The 16,762-nt window shown below is 49.1% G+C and overlaps 1 protein-coding gene across 1 annotated transcript in view; it reads left to right on the top strand.

Annotated features, from left to right (window-relative positions):
• The window catches only part of LOC138452996 (WAP four-disulfide core domain protein 5-like), a 287,523-nt gene extending 270,972 nt beyond the window's left edge, over positions 1–16,551 (top strand). The window contains exons 4-6 of the mRNA XM_069605401.1: positions 1,783–1,935; positions 10,074–10,214; positions 16,119–16,551. Of these exons, the coding sequence (XP_069461502.1) occupies positions 1,783–1,935; positions 10,074–10,214; positions 16,119–16,159 (335 nt within the window). The 3' untranslated portion in view covers positions 16,160–16,551. The remainder of the gene's footprint in view (positions 1–1,782; positions 1,936–10,073; positions 10,215–16,118) is intronic.
• Positions 16,552–16,762: the final 211 nt, after the last annotated feature.

The raw sequence follows: 16,762 nt of genomic DNA, 5'->3' as shown, positions 1-16,762 counted from the left end.
GGAAGAGTGCCACCTGGGATCGCCCCCAGATATAGGGCAGGGTGGGGAGGTCCATGATGAAAGCGGGGACCTCACCGCTGTGTATTGTCCATCGGGCCTGAGTGTGTGGGGCCGTACCTTTTCCAAAGAGCAATGTGTCGTGGTGGTTTCCGCCGCTGCGCGGTCTCGCCTCCCTGCTGAGACCATTATCTCAATCATGGCACGTCCATGGTGAGCCATGGTTCTCAGCTGCTAGAGTGAGTGCAGTTAATGCGTGATAACCTTTGGTGGGTAGTTGCAGAGTTGGTGAGAGGCTCTTGGAGACCATTATGCAGAATTCTTTGCAGGAGGCAAGAAGGGGTGTGATTATGCGTGAGATGTACTTTGCAAACTTCGAGCATGACGCCGAACGAGCTGAAGACACAGCCGTCAAAGCCTAATATAGCGATCGCTTAATTTTTAAGAACATATCCAAGTGCCAGGGCCAGAGACAGTGTCCTCTTCCTTACAGTCGGGTGCAATGGGTGGCTTGCTGCGAAAAAATCTCAAAGGCACAATTATTACTGAGCACGCTGCACCCCCTGCTGGCAGCATCAAGACTTGCAGGGCACCTTGGACATGTCAGGCGACAGCCCCGCGTTTCTGGATATCGCTTGGAAATATTTCAGGGACAGCATTGGGCAGTAGTTCCTTAGCGTTACTGTTCGTTCTAAGGACCCCACTTAGCAGTCGCTTCACATGCAAGGGGCCACTTTTACTTTTGAGGGCTGCGGAATAGCTCGTCCACACTCATTGTTTCCAAGTAGATAAGCACAGTAGGTGCTTTCAAGCAGGTGATTTAGGCCACTCCTCCCATGTCCTTTAGGCCCCAGCTTGGAGGTCATGTGACTTGACAATGGCGAGCACAGATTGATAGCTTGTGACCGACCCCCAGCAGTCATTCTGCAGCAGTAAAGTGTCCATTTCCCTAAGGTAACGCGGAGAAAGAATGTCCAGCAAAAGCTGGAATTCCTGCCTACACTTTACCCCTAATCTTGGAATTTGCCTTTTCAGGAAATTGCCACAAAAAGACACTCATAGAATTGCCAGGCGTTTGCAACACTGCCACACTCATAATGAGGCTCTTGGTACTTTCTGTGCTGTTTCTACTGCCTCATGCCTCCAGTCTACACCCCCTGTAATGCTTTTCCACAGGAAAGAGACGCAGGGGGCCACGCAACATATAATTGTAGGGGGTAGCTTTTAACTACAGGCTGCACGTCACCTCGACCTACCGAGCGACCTCACAGGCAGCTTGAACTTAGCTCTCGCTGTCTATCAGATGTCGCTTGGGGGGATATACCTCCATGGTTAATAGCCAACCTTCTATAACTCTGCAAGTGAAGGCTAGCGCCCAGTTGCTGTTGGCAAATGTAAAGGTCCAAGCGCTAGCCCCACCTGGATTCAGGGAGTTACTTAAACCACAGCCACGTGTATGGATATGTCTTAAAATGTCTTCTCCATTCGCCCTCGCTCTGGGGGCGGCCATCTTGAATATGCTGCCGGCTCCTTGTTAAAATCCCTTGATCCAGCGCTGGTGCCTTGACTTGGGGAATTCTAATGTGAGCTGATGATCACATCACTGGTGAGGGGGAGGGGGCTGGTGAGGAGGGCCTCAACGTGGGGGAGGAGAGCCGGTGATGATAATGTGGATGTGGAGCAGTGGGGGGGGGGAGTTGCTGGTGGTGGTCTTTGCACTTTGAGGAACGAAAGGGAATGCTAAGAGATTTGTGTTGTTCATTCTGTGATGTGCCCTCTTTGCAGGAAAGATGGGCGAGTGCCCCAAGCAAGCGACGATCTGCGCGCCCGACCAGGTGATACCGCCTCCCAAGTGCACTAACGACAAGCAGTGTCCAGGAGCGCAGAAGTGCTGCACCCCCGGCTGCGGCAAGGAGTGCACGGATCCTGCAATCAGGGGTATGCTATGAGTGGACCACTCCATGCTTGATCTCCGTGTGTCACAGCGGCTGGAGAAGCGGGCCCTGTGAGTGTATCGGCCCCTGTTCTAAGGGAAGGGGCTATCAAACGAACTAGTGTTGCTCTAGGACCCAGCGGGACAACAGCAGCGGGTGGGGTCGATGCACAAGATAGGACCTGCAAGTAGCCAACCTGGCCTCACCACCAGGGAAAGGTGTCTCCAAAATAGCGCTTCACCTGAGGCAGGGGAAAAGCCTTGTAGCTGTCACTCCAGTAACACACCACCCAGGGTCAGAGGCGGCCCTAGGCTGGGGGGTAGGGGTGCGGCGCACGCGCTGATGTGCAAGTGGCATGGTGTGCCAGACTGGCGCATGATATCAGTCCTCCTCACAAGCTGTGTGCTAGATGTGTGCTAGTGTTAGTGTAGTGGTAGTGTTATACTAGAGTTGTTCAGAGGAATGCCAATCATTTATGATGTTATCGCATAATTCAGCAATGTCTAAAGTGCCTGCGTTACCTGGGTGCTTATATATGTTTAGTAGCAAGACCTGCCCGTCCACACCCTTACGCGTCATTTCCATGACTCCAGTTAGCATGTTTGGGTTCGTTATTACTGGTATCTCTGTTTGCCTAAGATTGTCTCTAGCACCCAGTATCACACCTCTGTAAGGTCTTGCCATCACATTTCTTCTCGGCTGGCCTAAAGACCACATGGTATCCCTCGATACTAGATTTTTCTAGCAGCCATGGTTCTTGTAAAGCAAATATTTCTGCACTCAAGAGGTGTTTGAATCCCTCCCCGGCCCTCGAAAAGGAGATTTAACGCCTGGTATCCCAGGAAAGCAGTAGCATTTTATTGGGTTTCGGTCGATCTTCTTCTTCTAAGTCCGCTCCCCATTGGTTATCAAAATCATCACAATTAGGGTTACAATTGCCCTCATTAATGGCCCAAGCCACCCTTCTTGCTATTTTTTCTATACCCAATTCCGTTCTTTCTTACTTTGCCATTTCTTTCCTGGGGCCAGAGGGTCACTCAAATTTCTTAAATTCATAACCAAACTCTAAAAACTGTGTGTCATAAAACATAGTCAATTCATAAACAATTGGTGAGGCAATATTAATCCAGGCCCAATTGCCACTTGTAGCAGCTTCTTCCACCAGCTCCAGGTCACTGGAGCAAACAGCTCTGAGCTGCCGCAGTTGGTGTCGGAGTTCCAAAATGTCAGCCCGGTCCAGGAAAGGACTGTTACATGTTGCGTGTATGTCCACAACTCTAATCTTGCTGACCTTGCATTTCTTAACATCTATACACCCTAATAATTCATTCATGCTTTTGTAAAACTGTGGTGGGTCTTGATCACTGCTTCTTATCATCTGCTTAGTTCTCAGATTGTTAAGATCTTGGTTGGGAGATCCCCCGGCACCCTCATAGGGCTTTGCGTTCTAAGGGCAGTTGAAACAGTGCCTTCGCTGTGTGTCCCATTAGTGCTACGGTTCTCCACCCATTTGTCTAATGGCCCTTTAAGGTTCAGAATTTCTGGGTCCTTCCAGGCCACTCTGTGTGGACGTGCAGAGAGGAGTTAAATATCTCGCAGTCTCCCAATTCTTCAGTGCGCGTCTGCGCCAATGCTTGCGCAGCTACTGCCACTTTTTTCTTTGTGTTCATCTGCTTCGCTGCTCTTTTTGGAACTCGAGCCTGGGGCTTCCTTAATAGGACTTTCCTTTTGTTTCCGGGGGTGTTTTCCAATAGGTTTTCAGAAAAATTCACAGTCTGTGTAAGCGAAGTATCGGCCACACTAAGATGTAGGGCAAGGTCATTTCTCCAGGAGTAGGTCCATGAGCGCTGTCTTTTCCCTATCTGTTACACGAGCCAGTACCGCGGCCACAAGTATTACCACCCCCTCCTTTATATTTAGCTGTTCTCTGGCCAATTTCACACAAATTGAGTAGAAAGCTTTCAATATTATGGTGTTCTCTGGATCTCTGCACTTCTCCTCCTCAGAAGATTCCGTGGTTGAGGAGGATACATTAGGGTGGCATCGTGTTGAGGCGTATCCATCTGCCGCTATTCCCACCAAGTTGGGTGTAGATGACAAGTTAGTGGGCGGGCACGGGCCAATATCTGCCGCTAGTAAAGGATCTTGGTTCAGATCTCTGCCCAACACCACGTCCGGTTGATTGGCCGTCTCCCCCTGGAGGCTAAGAACGAGCTTGAGCAAGGAGTGATTGTCTATTGGAGGGAACCCAAGTGAATTTACTGTGTTTTCTATTGCCACGTCCTCTGTGGGTGGTGGCATAGACTCAGATGCCATAGCACAATGGGGTGGGGCTTCAAGATATTTGGTCATTTGACTCTGTATGTTTTTATTAATGTCTTGAGGTTCATTTACTGAGTCAATCAACCCAACAACTTCCAGTTTTCCTAAGAGCTTTATGGCCATTTTTCTAACCGGCCTGCTGATTGCTGCTTGGCTCTTATTAATGACATGTTCCCCTCTTCGCAGTTTGGTATTGTGTCTTGCTCTCTGGCATAACAGTCAATTGCAGCAGGCTAGCTTACAGCAAAGTGACCTATCACCGCCTCGCGCCCCCACTCGCTGGCCAGCGCAAGTCACCACTTTGTCACCTCTTCCCAAACCAGAGCACAGCTTGTTAATTAACTTCAGAGACACAGTGCCCAGTCAGTATGTTTTATAAAATAACCGTGGTCAAAACAAGGTTGGAATCAGGCAGAGTCTTTCTTGGGTCATAGAAGGCAAAAGAACATACCAGCCGCGTTCATGTCAGTTTCTTCCAGGTCAGCTCAGTTGTATTAGACAGTCATTCACCAAAAGGGGCAGTATACAGCTTACCGGAATAGCCTGAGTCAGGACACTATTCCTGGTTCCTGGAGTTGGTACCGGCCTGAGTATGTGGTGCTCCAAACCTCCTCCAGACCCCAACAGACCACTCTTCCACTCCACCGTCCGTGCAGCGCTCCGCGATGCAAGCCAAGTAAAAATAGAAGCAAACCTCCAATTGCCACAATGGAAACACTGCAAGAACATTTCCCGGACCGCAGACACCACTCTTCCACCACGCAGCTGTCCTCTTTGTATATTCTCAATGTCCGTTTTCCATTTCCCTTTCCATCCCGCCAATCTAGTTCCAGGTCAGCCGCTGTGGTCTGACACTATCCGCCGTCCACCTCCTCAGATAAGGGGAGTAGTCTATTGTGTGAACCAGTACCAGACCGCAGCATCAAAAGATGGCGGCCGAGTGGCCTTCACCCAGACCCCCCCCGAGCTCTTGAAAGCGCTGCCTCAGCAATCCTGCAGCGCACGTCCCTTTAGGGAGCCCTCGGGGTAAGCATTACCTCAAGCCAATACATGATGCTTCCCCTATCCACTGTTCCGCTAGGATTTAAAGGAAATTAATAAACACTCGGGCAGATATAAAAGAGTGACCCTTCGGGTAGTCGGGTATCCTCCCACATCGTCAATTACCCGCATTTATGAGCACTCGTTATCTCGTGACTTTATGGCGCCGCCATAACATAAATCCTGTCCTCCCTGACCCCGGGGGTCATCAGAGTTCACAGGCTTTTACTCTGAGTCTGCGGATACCAGGATCTAATGAGGGATAATGGTACTCAGCCGAGTTACAGGTCTGAGAGCTTGGTTGATTCTGTTTCATTGGTCTTCTGTCCACACACTACATTCTGCCACACTGCTGTTACTGTGTAGGCTTTTGTAGGGGAGGGGTGCCCCCGCAAGGATGGGCTTATTGTTATCTTTCATTCCTAATAGGGCCCAGAACCCATACAAATAGGAAAACGAATATCCTAAGAGATTGGAGGATTTCTTAAAAATAAGTGTTAACACTTTTAAACTAATAATTAAGTTGCTGGTGGGCAGGGCAGGTGCGCACCGCATAACGGGTCTTATTACCTTTATCAAGGACACGCTTGTTTAGGAATTTCATCACTGCATATAAATATTGTTTTCTCTTTTTATGTGAGTAGCTGAATAGTTAAAGGGTTTATAAACAATCGTATTTTAGGTCCTGCAGGAGAGAGGGGGTATCCTCGGGGTTATCTTTGTATATGTTTCATGAGGGAGGGGTTGACAGAGGCATGGCAAAGAAAGGGATGGACAACATCACACCCAAGATGCAATTGGCCAACATAGGCCTCTCCATCGCAGAGCAGCAGGGTCCCTCCAAGAAATACCTCCAAGATATAGGCCATAGAGGGGCCAACATAGGCCTCTCCATCGCAGAGCAGCTGATTGAAATCAGGGTCCCTCCCAGAAATACCTCCAAGATATAGGCCATAGAGGGGCCAACATAGGCCTCTCCATCGCAGAGCAGCTGATTGAAATCAGGGTCCCTCCAAGAAATACCTCCAAGATATAGGCCATAGAGGGGCCAACATAGGCCTCTCCATCGCAGAGCAGCTGATTGAAATCAGGGTCCCTCCAAGAAATACCTCCAAGATCTAGGCCATAGAGGGGCCAACATAGGCCTCTACACCACAGAGCAGCTGATTGAAATCGGGGCCCCTCCAAGATCTAGGCCATAGAGGGGCCAACATAGGCCTCTCCATCACAGAGCAGCTGATTGAAATCAGGGTCTCTCCAAGAAATACCTCCAAGATCTAGGCCATAGAGGGGCCAACATAGGCCTCTCCATCACAGAGCAGCTGATTGAAATCAGGGTCCCTCCAAGAAATATCTCCAAGATTTAGGCCATAGAGGGGCCAACATAGGCCTCTCCATCACAGAGCAGCTGATTGAAATCAGGGTCCCTCCCAGAAATACCTCCAAGATCTAGGCCATAGAGGGGCCAACATAGGCCTCTCCATCACAGAGCAGCTGATTGAAATCAGGGTCCCTCCCAGAAATACCTCCAAGATCTAGGCCATAGAGGGGCCAACATAGGCCTCTCCATCGCAGAGCAACTGATTGAAATCAGGGTCCCTCAAAGAAATACCTCCAAGATCTAGGCCATAGAGGGGCCAACATAGGCCTCTCCATCGCAGAGCAGCTGATTGAAATCGGGGTCCCTCCAAGAAATACCTCCAAGATCTAGGCCATAGAGGGGCCAACATAGGCCTCTCCATCGCAGAGCAGCTGATTGAAATCGGGGTCCCTCCAAGAAATACCTCCAAGATCTAGGCCATAGAGGGGCCAACATAGGCCTCTCCATCGCAGAGCAACTGATTGAAATCAGGGTCCCTCAAAGAAATACCTCCACGATCTAGGCCATAGAGGGGCCAACATAGGCCTCTCCATCACAGAGCAGCTGATTGAAATCAGGGTCCCTCCCAGAAATACCTCCACGATCTAGGCCATAGAGGGGCCAACATAGGCCTCTCCATCACAGAGCAGCTGATTGAAATCAGGGTCCCTCCAAGAAATACCTCCAAGATCTAGGCCATAGAGGGGCCAACATAGGCCGCTCCACCACAGAGCCCTTGTTTGAAATCGGGGTCCCTCCAAGATATTCCTCCCAGATCTCAGGCAGAGAGATGAAGCTCTCTGCAGGCAGACCTAACCATGGCTGTGTTCTTTCCTTGATGCACAGACTGGTGGCCCCGTCTGCTCTGGGCCATCACTGTGTACGAGGGGAGTAAGCAGGGCGCCGTGGCTCTTGCGTGGATTTGTAGACTTCCGTGTTTTAGGTCCACAGCAACTCTTTTAGTAGATACCTTCTCACCTGTGCACTGCTCGAAAACATATGTGACGATAGTATACCCACAGCACACAACTTAGCGGAAGCATGTTCAGCGGGTCACGGTCTTGGAAGTGTGAACAGCAGGCAACCGAGACAGGCACAAGACGCCTCCAAACGGAGCCATCTGTGCTTGGGTCGTGGAAGCTTGAGTACAGCCGGCTGCCACAATCCCTGCATGGAACAGTCGTTTTGTGTGATGTCTGGGAAGCATAAGCACTGGACGTTCTGCTTATGTCTGAAATGGCTGCTCTGCGCCCTGCTCTGGGTTTGTTTTTCGGGACGTGCCTCCACTATCTTTTTTCAGAAAAAGCAGATAGTTTCTAAGTGTGCAGCTGAGAAGGCAGCATTGGTCCACGTTAGCCAATACGAGTGAAAGGGCGGGACGTAAGCTGGCAATCAGGAAGGAAGGGAGGGTACCAAGAGGGAGAAGCGGGTCGGATGAGGCTGGCAGGTCAGTGAGGCTTTATAGTGAGCTGTGAGAAGTGAGGAGAGGTGCTGATGTATGAGCTGTGAGGAGGAACCTCACGTGCCTCGCTATATCATGTGAGGAGGGCAGCTGAAGACTGAGGGGAAATGAGGGGCAAGGGTGATGTATGAGTGTTATGTCCTGTTTTTATGCCCATTGTTAACTAAATTGTAAAGCGCTATTGAAACAAATAACTACAAACACAAATAATGTGTAATGAGTGAGTAGGGGGGGTTGAGAAGTAGGAATGAGGCGTGAGAAAGAGGAGGAATGAGTGAGATTGAGAAGTGAGACATATGAGGCGGACAGAGTAGAGCTGTGGGAGACAAATAAGCTTGTGCTTACATTGAACATTTCAAAGATGGCTCCTGTTCCTGTTGCAACTGCAAGGAACTATATCCTGCAAAACACTCTGCGTCCTCATGCAGCTGCAAGGAAATATATCCTGCAAAACATGCTGTGCCCTCTTGCAGCTGCAAGGAAATATATCCTGCAAAACACGCAGTGCCCTCTTGCAGCTGCAAGGAAATATATCCTGCAAAACACGCTGTGCCCTCTTGCAGCTGCAAGGAAATATATCCTGCAAAACACGCTGTGCCCTCTTGCAGCTGCAAGGAAATATATCCTGCAAAACATGCTGTGCCCTCTTGCAGCTGCAAGGAAATATATCCTGCAAAACACGCTGTGCCCTCTTGCAGCTGCAAGGAAATATATCCTGCAAAACACGCTGTGCCCTCTTGCAGCTGCAAGGAAATATATCCTGCAAAACATGCTGTGCCCTCTTGCAGCTGCAAGGAAATATATCCTGCAAAACACGCTGTGCCCTCTTGCAGCTGCAAGGAAATATATCCTGCAAAACACGCTGTGCCCTCTTGCAGCTGCAAGGAACTATATCCTGCAAAACACTCTGCGTCCTCATGCAGCTGCAAGGAAATATATCCTGCAAAACATGCTGTGCCCTCTTGCAGCTGCAAGGAAATATATCCTGCAAAACACGCTGTGCCCTCTTGCAGCTGCAAGGAAATATATCCTGCAAAACACGCTGTGCCCTCTTGCAGCTGCAAGGAAATATATCCTGCAAAACACTCTGCGTCCTCATGCAGCTGCAAGGAAATATATCCTGCAAAACATGCTGTGCCCTCTTGCAGCTGCAAGGAAATATATCCTGCAAAACACGCTGTGCCCTCTTGCAGCTGCAAGGAAATATATCCTGCAAAACACGCTGTGCCCTCTTGCAGCTGCAAGGAAATATATCCTGCAAAACACTCTGCGTCCTCATGCAGCTGCAAGGAAATATATCCTGCAAAACACGCTGTGCCCTCTTGCAGCTGCAAGGAAATATATCCTGCAAAACACGCTGTGCCCTCTTGCAGCTGCAAGGAAATATATCCTGCAAAACACGCTGTGCCCTCTTGCAGCTGCAAGGAAATATATCCTGCAAAACATGCTGCGTCCTCCTGCAGCTGCAAGGAACTATATCCTGCAAAACATGCTGCGTCCTCCTGCAGCTGCAAGGAACTATGCTTGCTGCATCTGTGACTCTTCGAATCTAGCTGTACACAAAGCATGTTTGAGGTGAAGGCCTTCAGAAATTCTAATAAATACAGGGGTGGACAGGGACCTGGAAATGTTTTACGAAGTGGCCTTATATCACACCTTGTGAGCAAACCCAACCCCACTAAGCAGGGTTTGGGGGTCTCTAGCCAAGAACATGTGTAAAAACTGGATTGTCTAAAGTAATTCAAAATACAATCATATATATATTATTGAGGAATGACGTACTGGATGAAAGCGTGCAGCGAATTAGCAGCTTCAAGAGGATGCGGGGGAGGGAATTGAAGGGAGGGGTGGGCTGACTGGAAGAGGGGGTGAGAATACCAGGATACCCTCACAAAAGAGTGAATGTTGCGCTTGCACCTCGGCAGTTTCCCTAATCTTACAATGTCTTCTCTTCCAGAGAGAGATGGGCAGTGCCCGTGGGAGGAACATCCCTGCTCCCGCCCACAGGGAGGGGACGAGTGTGTGGACGACAAGGACTGCCAAGGACTGCAGAAGTGCTGCGGCACCTGCAAGAAGACCTGCAAGAAATCCATCCAAGGTACCTACGTCATCACTATCCTTTCACTGGCAAACATAGCTGCAGGCAGCAAGGGAGGGTCTCATTACAGATATGCAGAATGCATCATAGGAATGCTGGCAAAGCCGCAGCATGAATACATAGTCCAGGTCAAGTTGCAGGAAATGCAATGCACAATGCCTGTGCTTCCTCCTACTTGCTGCGTAATGTTTATGTTGCAGATGCATTACAGTTCGGAATTGTCACGCCATTGCCCACTGATGGAAGTAGCTATGGGGCCATATTAGAGAAACCTCGCCCTCGCGCAAGGAAAACATTCCTTATTTATTTATTTATGGTGCATTTCTAAGGCGCTTATACATCAAGTAAACTGTGTTTCAAAGCGCGTTTCAACGTATTTATGTATTTTTCCACACTGGTACTAGGGCTAAGGTTAACAGTGTGTGGTGCAAAAAGGCATTAGAATAATAGGTTTTGGCACTTGGGCAACTTTTCTCCCTCGCACTATTTAAACGTGCACCAGTGCAACATGTCTAAAATAGCATCCAAGGTGCTAACCGTTGCTCTACCCGTGGTCTGGCTGGATAGATGCCTTTTATTTGAGCCCTGGGATGTATGTTTATCTCTGATAAGAGTTATAGATGCAGCAGCAAAGACCTAAGCACGCATTTGCCTGCACTCGGGTGGCATTTCAGTTTCCAGCTCCTAACCTGTCATCTGTCATTTAGGGGCAGCCAGAGATCCACTGAGCAGTGAGCCGGCACGTTCCTCTCTCTCCCCCTCACCCCTCTCTCCCATTCTCTCTTTCACGCTCTCTCTCTTCCTTATCCCATCTCTCTTCTTTATCTCGCCCTTTCTCATTATCTCCTCTCTCTCGCACTCCCTCTCTTCCCTTCTCTCTCGTTCTCTTTCATTAAATCTCTCACTCTCTCCTCCCTATTCCTCATTTTCTCTCTCATTCTCTATCTTGCTCTCTCTCGCTTCCCACCTGTCTCTGTTGTTCTCTTACCCATCACTCTCCGGCTCGCTCTCTTTCTCCATTGTTAGGAAAGATTTCGTAATTGTGGGTAATTTTCCTTCCATCTGGCAACCCCTAAACTTTTTGCTGTTGTTTTCACCATGATCTAGACTTTGCCAGAGAAGTGCAGCCTTCTGCCGCACTCCTCTGGGCTTTCGCTCCATTCTTACGGGAAAACTGACATGCCCTTAAGACAGTCAGTACTGGGAAACTCTGTTTTCCGTAGTTTCTTTATCATGTTGCGGCTTTCGTGCAACATGACACAAGAGGGCACTGTAAGCTAAGTTACTGCTCTCTTGGGTCTCTAGTCTTCTACAGGCCCTAGATACTCTTTTTGGATTGTAAATGATCGGTGCAAGTGAATCACGGACGGGAATGGTGGCAGCGATCGTTTCTTGTGTTTTTGAGCTCCTTTTGGCGTTTTAAGCGCGTTTCTCGCGCTTAGCCCAAAATGGTGGCCTGGCTCCCAAAATGGCCAGACCACGAGGCTCCTTTGTCCTGTCCGCTGACCGTTTTACTCCCTTCACCTTCCCCAGGTCGAGCCGACCCGGGGCCTTCCTTATTTGGGCATGTAATTTCCCGCGAAACACGGATGCTTTCGCGGGCTTCTACAGGCCTGGTGTGTGCCTCCAGGATGTGGGCTGGGATGTCTGGTCCCAATACACATCCTGGGTGCCAGAGAGTCTAGGGTGTTTTGAATGCCTGAGACCACCGTGATCCGTGATAGGTCCACGTATGGTGCGAGTGTTGATGAGCGGATCTCCCATTGGGTCCCCTCCGTTTTGGCGCGAAGGGAACCGTGGATAAGAGGGGGGTGGAAACGCCACTACATGTCGATCTCCTGAGTTCTCACGAACAAAGGAATACAGGAGTCAAGTATCCTGCAACCACGAGGCTGAACCGAGGAATCGCTGGTGACCCGCTGAAGGACTGCTCCTCTGCACTGCTGTCACTTTGTGAAACCCTTTCTACCTCTGATCGAACCAGAAGGCCTGTACTGGTACTTCGACCCTTGGAATAGCGGGAACAGCTATTCTCGGCATCTTCACCATCTCCTGCACGTAAGCCTTCGGAAGTGTCTCTGGGCCATCCAGCAGACTGACCAGCCTACCCAGGAGTCTTGCTCTGTAACCGCCGCCAGGTTGTGTTGTATTTCTAGTCCTTGTCACTCTCACACGATTCGTACACTTGGCGTTCCCAGGTCTGAAGTGAGTAGTGTACATTTGGCTGAGATACACACGGCCGCTCCGTTGCCCTACTGTGGTAACAAACTGTGCGGGTTCACTTCGTTTGGGACATCTTCAACTCAACTCTGCTGCTGCAGAATCTACACGACGATGAGACGTTCCATGCTCCCCTGAACCTGCCAGCACGGAAACTGACACGGAGAAGCCTGGGTCTGCTTGCATCGGGGACCGGTGAGTAGCATAGCTAGGAACTGGTCGCCCTCCTGCAGGAGCCCATAGCTTTTCCCCGCTGTGTCAAACAGCACGCCTTTCCGTACTCGCGCTCTGCTTCTGCCCACAGTGGAGGCTGCGCTTGAGTCGCGGAACTCTGTTCTTCATTCGTGCACCAAACTGAACTGCCTGATTCCCTCGAAGAGACTCCCCTTTTTGCCCGTTGGCACCAGCGTGTGCAGGTACTTTTGAGCACAAGGCTCCACTCTTCATAGGGCATGGACTTCCTTTTAGTTAGGTGCTCTGAAGACGGACTGGGTCTAATCCTTATTTCGCACTGCCTGTTTTCCTCCCCTTCTAGGTGGACTACACATTTCGTGCATCTAACGCTTTAGACTTGTTTGTATTTGTATATATATTGTATTGGTTTGGTATGTGTTGGTTTACTAGAGTTTTATTGTGATTTCTCGCTACGGTCATTATTGCAAAGGCCTTGGAATAAATGTGTATATATTTTTAATATAACACCTGTTTGGAGTAGTTTGTAAGTGTCCTTGCTTTGTGTGCTCATTGCGGGCTTTCAGTCACCCTCACCCCTCTTGAGACCTAGTCTTGACCGCCGCGATCGCTACCCTGATTGGTCTGGCTTGTCCAGAGGTTACCCTGTTCCAAGTAATTAGGTTGGCCTTCTGAACTTCTGCGCCGCCAGGACAGAGTTCAGAAATCCGTCTTAACAGCCATCACCCTCTCTCTCTCTCATTCACTCCCTTTCTCTCTCACCCTTTCCATCTCTTCCCCTCGCCCTTCCCCGCTCTCCTGCTGTTGCTCGGTCCACTTTCCCTCTCTACCCCTGATCCGTCCTCCTTCTCTCTCTTGCTCTCTCTATCTCTTCCTCTCTCACTCCCCTCTCTCTTCTCCATCCTTCCAGTCTCTCCCATTCTCTCTCTCACCCACTCGCTCTTCCTTATCCCATCTCTCTTCTTTATCTCTTCTTTATCTCGCTCTCTCATTCTCCCTCCTCTCTCCCACTCCCTTTCTCCCCTTCTCCCTCATTCTTTCTCTTTTATTCTCTCACTCTCTCCTCTCTGTCACCCATTCTCTCTCTACCTCTTTCAATCCAATTCTGTCCCCCTCTCTGTTTCCCCTTTCTCTCTCATACACTCTCTTTCTCATTCCCTCTCTATCTCTTTCTCCGCCCTCTCGCTTCCCACCTCTCTCCTTTTCTCCCATTTTGCTCTCTCTTACTCACCCTCTGTCTCTCCCCTCTCTCTTATTCACTCTCCTTCTCTCTCGCTACCACCCTTTCTGTCTCGTCCCCTCACACTTTCCTTCATTCTCTCACTTTCGCCACCTTCCCTCTCTTGCCCCTCACCCTCTCTCCCTCACTATCTCTCTTCTCCCTCACTCCACCTCTCTGCCTCCCACTCTCCATCTCTCTCCCTCTCTCGGATAAATCCCAGGGTGCGAATGGATTTCACACCTCGGTGGAGGGGTGCACATGGCCGGTAATGGCCGACAACCCTTGCTGAGGCCCTGGTTGTTACCGGCCATGTCCGCCACCCTGCCAAGGCACAAAACACACATTATCAACTCCACAGAGGACCAATAAATTAAGCAACTAAGGGAACTTTCTAATTGCGACAGATGGTCAGTCCTAGCACACACTCTGTTCCCGACTGGGGGTCAGGCTGACTGAAGCAGGTCCAGGCTGGAGAGGGCTAGAGGATGGAAGGTAGAAGTCTGTGGTGGGGGAAATGTTGCTTGGAGCCAGCGGTAGCCCTTAAACCTTGCAATCATTGCTGCTTGCAGGGTTGTAAGGCAAGCGGTCTCTGGAACTGGAGTTAACCGGGCAGCAATCAGGAAGCATCCAGCGGAAAAGCAGAGCCTTTTGGCAATCATGCAATCGGGAGTTGGCGCAAGGGCCTCATTACGAGTTCAGCAGTGCAGTAAGAAAGTGGAAGCCATTTTGTTAGCGTAATATTTTGGCCAGTAACACAATTACTGCCTTTTTTTACTGCACCACTGAATTCCGAATTTGACCCGCTGGAGGTAAATCCTCTACTTTGAGGTAAGAAATCAGTGGAATTACTGCGGCAGAATTACAGATCGCAGTAACTCCACCAATATCCATATGTTGTCCAGTGGACTCTGAAAATGGGGATTCGTACCACCTTTCCACCACTCCTAATTCTGTGGTAAGCCCATGGAACCGAGTGGCAGTGACGATAAGCGAGTTTGATGATAAATTGGCAGACTTACTGGCAAATTACCACCACAAATGTCATGAGGCATTCTTTTTATTCATTTCTATTCATTTTCTTCATACTGTCAACTTTATCGTCACTGAATCATTTTGGGGTATATTGGTGCATGGAGCACAATTGTCTCTAATGTAAGCGTTGATTAATACCTTTCTTTTAAGTGTATTTATCACTGGGGCAATTTGTCTTTTTTCAATTTATGGATGGATTTGTACAAGATAGAGAATTTTGAGGTTTTTTTTAGAAACATTAAGTTATTGTGGTAAGATATACTGTGGATAGGGATGTCATTATGGCTCTGGCGGTAGCCGTGCGAGTCATGAATTTTCCGGTGCACGGGAATGGGCAATAACCTGGGCATTACAGCCCAGGCGGTCCCGGTAAATCCCCATTGCCGGAAATGATTACTCCCATTCCCATTGAGTCCCATCAACTCAATGGAAAGGGGAGGACGGATGCACCGGCTACATTCATGAACGGTGCCGGTGCATCAGTCGAGTTCTGCCCGTGGGTGCCGTTCCATCCGCCAGGTCAGACCTGGCGGGCTGAAAGGCACCCGCTCAAAGAACTCATAGTTTGCCGGTCTGGGAACAACAGTACTGGCAAGCTTACCGGTACCGTTGTTTCTAGACCGGCAAACTTGTAATGAGGCCCACGGTCTTTTAACTGTGAAAGTTTCTATTTTGAGAGCAAAAGACAAACAAATAAATAAATAATACTAAGGGCCGCTTAACTGCCAACGTTGTTTACCATTGCGTCACTCAGTGATTTGACATTGACAAATACTCAAACTTTTGGCTAAGTGCCAGGCTATTATGAAAGTCTTTGCAAAAAGGACGAGCATACTCGTCCTTGGCGCTTAAGAGGTTAAAGTAGAGAATTGACCACTAGCAAAATGCAGGCGGTAAGTCCTCTATTTCAAGGTCAAACTTGGCATTTGGAGGGGGTGGCAGTAGAAACTGAGGTCATTCCGTTACTGCCCAAAAAAAGTGTTGATAACGGAATGACTACCATTTATTTACTACACCGGCGAACTCGTACTGAAGCACCTACATGCTGTGTCTGTACATCGATATTGAAACGTAAGCCACAATAATATGTAGGCACCGAGATGCCTTCACCACCTGTCAGCTGGCACTAAAAGGAAAATCTGGAGATGATTATAAAAATAATGTTGAAAATGTTCGAGTTCTGTTTTCCTATGTATACTTACTTTCTTTTACGCTTGTCTCTTTTTTCTTTTTTCCAGTAACAGACCTTCCTGAGAATGAATCTGCTGGTCTCAACTAGTCGCCCAGTATCTGATGCCGCGTCGCTGGTGCCAAGCAGATATTGGTTAATCGCTTGCCAGCCCGGGCGGCCTTCCCAGTTGGCCATGCTGCAGATAGCTGACTGAGTCCAGGTGGGACTCAAACTTCACCACTTCAGCCGGAGGGGACCAGGGCATGTTACTGTAGTGCTACTGTCGCCCATTAAAACAGATAATGTCAACAACCTGGCGGACAGCAATGGCGCAGGCATCGCGGAGGGGTTTGGCACTAGTCGACGCTGTTGCTATAGGAACAATTGATACTCCTGTCATTTTGGCTAGCTGTTTGCCGCTATCTGAGCTCAACCTTTGAAACAAAATGGCTGCTTGATGCATTTCAATCACGTAAATAAAATTCACTGACGCGTACAAACACGATCTCCCTGTTTTTTTCAGATGTTACATTGTGGTCATAAATAAATAAAAAACCTGGATGATATGTGTGGTTTATCTGTTTAGGCGTGGCATTGAGTATTTTCAATTCTAGACACACTCCATTAACGGGCGATACTATGATAATTGCTACAAACATCCACACTGCGCATGTCAGACCAAGAGAACGTTGCCTTCTGAAGAACCTCACG

Source organism: Ambystoma mexicanum, chromosome 4p (assembly GCF_040938575.1).
Source record: "Ambystoma mexicanum isolate Mex_15411 chromosome 4p, UKY_AmexF1_1, whole genome shotgun sequence".
NCBI lineage: Eukaryota > Metazoa > Chordata > Amphibia > Caudata > Ambystomatidae > Ambystoma > Ambystoma mexicanum.
The sequence above is the reverse complement of the archived record's forward strand: the minus strand, read 5'-3'. Positions and strand labels throughout refer to the sequence as shown.